Here is a 5665-nt window from a genome sequence, read left to right on the forward strand (position 1 = left end):
ATGTAGGTTTCGGTTTTGGCAACGATTACTTCTTTGTCGTTGTCGCTTACAGTTTGGTCATCTTGAGCTTGTAACGGTTGATAATAATTGTTGTTGCTCTGCCGTTGACCAGTGTCTGTTTTTTGAGCCTTTCTTATCTGAGTTGGCGACATAGCGACGCGCCGCCAGCCAGAGTTTTTGTTCTCTTTACTTTGTTTTTGTTTTAAGTCGAATGTGACAGCAAAGATTTTAACTTTTGCGATGGGCTTGTACGTGCGTAAGGTTTGGCAGGTCACACAAGACTGATCAATGTGTAATTAAAAAATTGAATTATCTTAGAATATAAATTTGTTGTATACATATAAAGAATTCAAGCGCCATCACGTTTATTTTCATTTATAGGTAAATCATTGAAACAAAAAATTTTCTTCTCGATTCAGAAAATTTTTGTTCCAAATGGTTTTTTCGGCAGATTGGGTTTGGAAAAACGAAGTTATTTCGTTCGGGTGCCGTCGGCTAGCCTCAGTATGAAAAGCGCCGGCAGAATTTTACTCTGCCGACGTCGGTGGCTCGGACAATGCGTCGACAATTTGGTACTGAAGGGAAGCACGCATACACATACAGTTCATGTAGCGTTGCGTCTGTGCGTGTATGCATGTGCTCTGTTGATGACGTATGACGTAGTAGACAGCAAGCGGCGCTGCCGGCAGAGCTGGGAGCAGAGCAGAGATTATTATATTGACTGTAACTTGTGCTATATTTATCCGATCAGATACAATTTTTGGGATCTGGTGTTTTATATCTAATATATCTAATAATATAATTTACATATGTGAATTTCATAACGATACTCCAATTTTTATGAAAATGTTTCTTCAAGAGCTATATGATATAGTAGTCCGATCCTGACAATTCTCATACCTGATCTGCTCTAGATAATAACCAGAGGGCCGGGGCTGACTTCGACCGCGTCAAAGTTTGTATACCCTTGCAACTTTTTTGGTTCTCTTTCCTTACCTATTAGCCATCAATGTGGAAGAACGTTTTATCTAAAAAGGCTTATGTTTGCGAAAGAATGGCCTACAATCATAGGAAATAACGAAGATATTGATCAAAGTCACTGTTTTCCACCGATCGTTCTTATGGGAGCTATATGATATAGTCACCCGATCTTTATCAAATTCGGCACAGTCATTAACATATATATTAAATTAAGAAATGTTTAATTTAAAAGCAATCGCGTTAAAAGTAACGAAGTTATTTACAAAAGTCACTGTTTTCGACCAATCGTTCCTATGGGAGCTATATGATATAGTCACCTGATCTTGATCAAATTTGGCATAGTCGCTTATAGGCGTAGTAAACTCTCTAATATTAAGTTTCACGACAATAGCACAGAAATTAACGAAGTTATTGAGAAAAGTCACTGTTCGTGACTTTGGGGTTTGTATGGGAGCTATATGATATAGTGGTCCGATCCGGCTGAATCCGAGATATACAACCCCTGCAGTATACACAAGCCTACGTGCAAATTTCAGCTCTTTAGCTCTTACGGTCTAAGAGGAGTTTGCGTTGATCCAGACGGACGGACGGACGGACGGACATGGCTAGTTGAACTCGTCTCATCGTCCTGATCAAGAATATATGTATATACTTTGTATGGTCGGAGATGCTTCGTTCTATGCGTTGCACACTTCTGACCAAAATTAATATACCCTTTTTGCAAGGGTATAAAAAGCCCAGAAAAGCTCTTGAGATGGCTGAATAAAACGAATACGCACGGACGGACAGACGGACATGGCTATATCGACTCAGCTTCTCATGCTGATCAAGAATATATACTTTATGGGGTCGGAAACGTCTCCTTCTGTGCGTTACAAACATCTGACCAATTTTATAATACCCTCTGCAAGGGTATAAAAAAACGATCAGCTTGGAGACAAAGTAAGATATTCTGCGGTGATTTAATAAGGGCGAGAAGGCTGTGAATATAGCAAAGGCTCTTGGGCTGGCTGCAACAACTGTCCGAACAATTAAGGATCCTGATGGAGATAAAATAAGAGAGGCTGCAAAATCTGCGACATCATTAGATGCTAATAAGATGATTCGTAAAAGAAGTTGATGATTAAAATGGAGTCTTTGCTTTCTATTTGGATTAAAAATCAAGTTGCTATGAAAATACCATTAAGTAAAATAGTATTTCAGACAAAAGCGAAAAGCTTATTAGATGACTTAAAATGTCAAACAGTATCCAACAAGGAAGCTAGTGGTAGTAGTGCACACGAGAAGGAAACTTTTTTTTAATTATTCATTCATTTTTCGTCATATGACTTAATTTTATTTTCAATTTTAAAATTTTGGAACGTTCTGTGGCGTTAGAAAAAGAAAACTAAATTAAACTACTTGCCTTATGGTACACATACTAATAAATAAATTATAGAATGGGTTCTAATACTCTCGTCCTTTCTAGTACACGGCATCGCGATAATTGGCCACAAAGTGCTGCACAAGGCTGGGCAATTCAGGTGCCCGGCATAAATACTTGTGTTTGCCCTCAAATCTATGGAATTCCACTGGCCCCCACGAACGCTCACGCGTATCGAGTGCGACACGATAGAGGCGATAGCCCAATATAAAAGGCACTACCACATCATCCTCTGCATGGATGATCATAATGGGTTGGGGAAATTTATGTACATGAATATCGGACTCGAATCGCAGTTTATTGCTATACATGGGCCGTGAAATGGTAAAATCAAACCAGGGCAAATGCTTAAATGGTCGCCAAAATGGATGCATACGTATCTCATCGCGTATATTGGTAAATGGACTCTCCAGGATCACACCCCGGGGACCGCGTTCCTTTAAATGCGCCAGTTTAGCACACAAATGTGTAGCCACTCCAGTGCCCAGTGAATGACCCCAAATAACGATGGGATTCGAGGTAATATATATATATTCATAGACCATAAAAGCATCTCGTACAACGCCTTCTTTGGTGGGTGAAACGGGATCAGAATCAGCATAGCCTCGATAATCGAACGAAAAGACATGATAATTTAGATTGCGCAGCAACTTATACACTTCAGAGCGATGTCCACTGCCACGTGTGGCCGTATTGCCATGCAAATAGAGCACCACTGTGCCTCCAGGCATTCGTAATAGTCGCTCATAGAATAACTGTTCATTTTCTGGCAATATCACTGGAAATTCCGAACGTAAGGCTGGACTGAGCTTTTTCAGTTCATGGCTGTTATCTCTGTCATGGTCGAAGGTCTCAATTGAGGATTGCTGTTGATCCTCTGCTGCAGCCTGTTCAATATCGAAGGCAGCCTCAACTTGTAGTTCCGCTTTAAAGTGACCGACTGCATTCTTGGGCAAGACGTGCCACACACCAATGCTGATACCATCCTCATCTTGATCATGATCCTTTACTGTTATATAAAAGTTCCTTGTGGCATATAGACCAATGCTAGCAGGATTTGTAAGATCAAGTCCTTTGGGATACCGGATGAAAGTGAGGAAAAGTATTCCACGTTGTAAAGTCACCGAATAACGAAAGACCAGCGGCAGAAGAACAAAAACCAATAGGAATACCAGCAAGGACGTTTGCAAGGTGGCCAGGCCAACTCTCTTGAAGAAATGCCGTCTACGTGCAAATAGCATAACTTTCGCTTGGTTATGGGAGGGGAGGGGGGAGGTAGATGGAGTCCGATCAATTGTGTACCAAAGATATATAAGAATTGTTATGGAATTTTTTCGTTTTCTAAACCAAGTCCAGCTTCAGCATGATGACCCACAACATTCGCCACAAACTGTACTTTAGTTTGCTATCTCCAAAAGGCGAGAAGCGCCCGAAATTCGTTACGGTTCCACTTTAATAAAAAAATTTTGAGCAATTACGACCGCTTTTATTGGATTATTTCAAACAGCTGAAGCAAGTCTAGGCTGATTTGAGAGATTCAAGGTTGGAGCGAATCTGCACAAAATTGCTCTTAAAGGCGAAGCAGCTAGCGCTGATATGACTGCTGCAGAACTCTACCCAGCAGAATTAAAAGCATTAGTTCATGATGGTGGCTAAGAGCCGAAACAAGTCTTTAATGTTGACGAGACTGGACTATTTTGGAAACGCTTACCTCAGAGAACCTTAATATCTGAAACAGAAAAATCTGCGTCCGGATTTGAAGCTAGCAAGGACAGACTGACTCTTCTTCTTGGTGGTAATGCAAATAGGGATTTTAAATTTAAACCATTTCTCATTTATCAATCAGAAAACCATAGAGCTATTAAAGGTTATTCAAAAGATGACCTTTCTGTCCACTAGCGTTCAAACAAAAAAGCATGGATGACATGAATTGTGCCAAAAAGTTAGATTTTAAAGGTATGGAGGAGGCTGGCATAAATGAATTGCTAGCCTCGCACAACCAAGACTTCTCCAATGATAAACTTTTCCAACTGGAATTCAATTTCGCTAATGAAAAAGATGACTGTGACCGCTCAGAAAACTCCAAAAAACAAAACTTAACCTCCAAACAAATTTCCGCAGCAATGTGTTTGATTGACGAAGGTATGGAGATTTTATTAAAAAACGATCCTGACAGCGAAAGGAGTCTTGTGTTGTGTCCCAGGCGGTAGCTGTGAATATGAATTGCTACAAGGAATTGTATTTTACGCTAACAAAAAAGCTGGTCAGACAACACTGGACCAATTTTTTTTAAGGATAGGTGACGTACGACAACAGACACTCAAGCCTCATCCGATAATGACTAATTGAAATTTTTTTTGTCATTATTGATTAGTTCAATTTATTATTTTGTTTTCACTGAATTACTTTCTTTATGTTTTTAATGATTTATAATTATGTTTTTTTTTTGTAAATTGCTTTGTTAAATTAAAAATGTAAAATTTTCACAACCCTGGAACCTATCTTCGATGTTTATATGGTTTGCTATAGAAAATCCTAATTCACTTTGCGTTGGATTTTTTTGGAACGTAACCCCAACGCAAAGCGAGGTCTAGGTGTACATATGTATGTATAGGGAGACGTAAAAAATATCGATGGTTATTGGTATCGAGTATATTCGTTATTGATACCGATATTTTATACTTGATACTATTGTTTCGATATTTGTACTTCGCAATAGCAATGCCAAACTATCTATGGCACTATCGTCACCATCGATAGTCGGGCACTATCAAGCTACCAGAGAACTGCAACAAGCCACCGGTACTCAAGGTGGACCGGGTAAATGTTGGGTGATTTTGACACCCGGGTGTTTTCAACCACCGCACAAATGTGTACAATGCTCGCCTCACGAAAATACTAGAGTGTTTGTACACACAAGCTGCAAAAGTGAGTAGGTATTTTTTCGCATATGTGTGTACACTGTACAGCATGTGCCGGCGCTTGAGCCTCGAAAAAAAGATGGGTGAAAAGACATACACAAAAATTGAGTCATAGTATGTGTAGAGTGTTAGTAGCTGCATTAGTGTGTACAACAGGAAAATAGTAAACAATAAAAGAAAATATTAAACTCAAAAATAACTTATTTTATTCATTTAATATATTACATAAAGATTAACTTGCTTCAGTGCATTCATTTAATATAATTAACAAAACTAACATAAGGGAAATATAAACATTATATCGCTTCAGAGCAAATAAAAAAAGTATTTTTTCCTTCAG

At 39.0% G+C, this 5665-nt stretch overlaps 1 protein-coding gene across 1 annotated transcript; it reads right to left on the reverse strand.

The window, feature by feature from the left end:
- Window positions 1-2356: 2356 nt before the first annotated feature.
- LOC137583740 (lysophosphatidylserine lipase ABHD12-like) lies at window positions 2357-3898 on the reverse strand. Its single transcript, XM_068298851.1, has one exon. It carries the CDS (start codon window positions 3643-3645, stop codon window positions 2446-2448), a length of 1200 nt encoding a protein of 399 aa, XP_068154952.1. The 5' UTR covers window positions 3646-3898; the 3' UTR covers window positions 2357-2445.
- Between the last annotated feature and the right edge of the window lie 1767 nt (window positions 3899-5665).

The sequence above is a fragment of the Drosophila tropicalis genome, unplaced genomic scaffold, assembly GCF_018151085.1.
Source record: "Drosophila tropicalis isolate 14030-0801.00 unplaced genomic scaffold, ASM1815108v1 contig_87, whole genome shotgun sequence".
Lineage (NCBI taxonomy): Eukaryota > Metazoa > Arthropoda > Insecta > Diptera > Drosophilidae > Drosophila > Drosophila tropicalis.

Bases quoted from the DNA above. Each gene is read 5' to 3' on its own strand.
- LOC137583740 (XM_068298851.1), bottom strand. From the start codon at position 3,645: ATGCTATTTGCACGTAGACGGCATTTCTTCAAGAGAGTTGGCCTGGCC.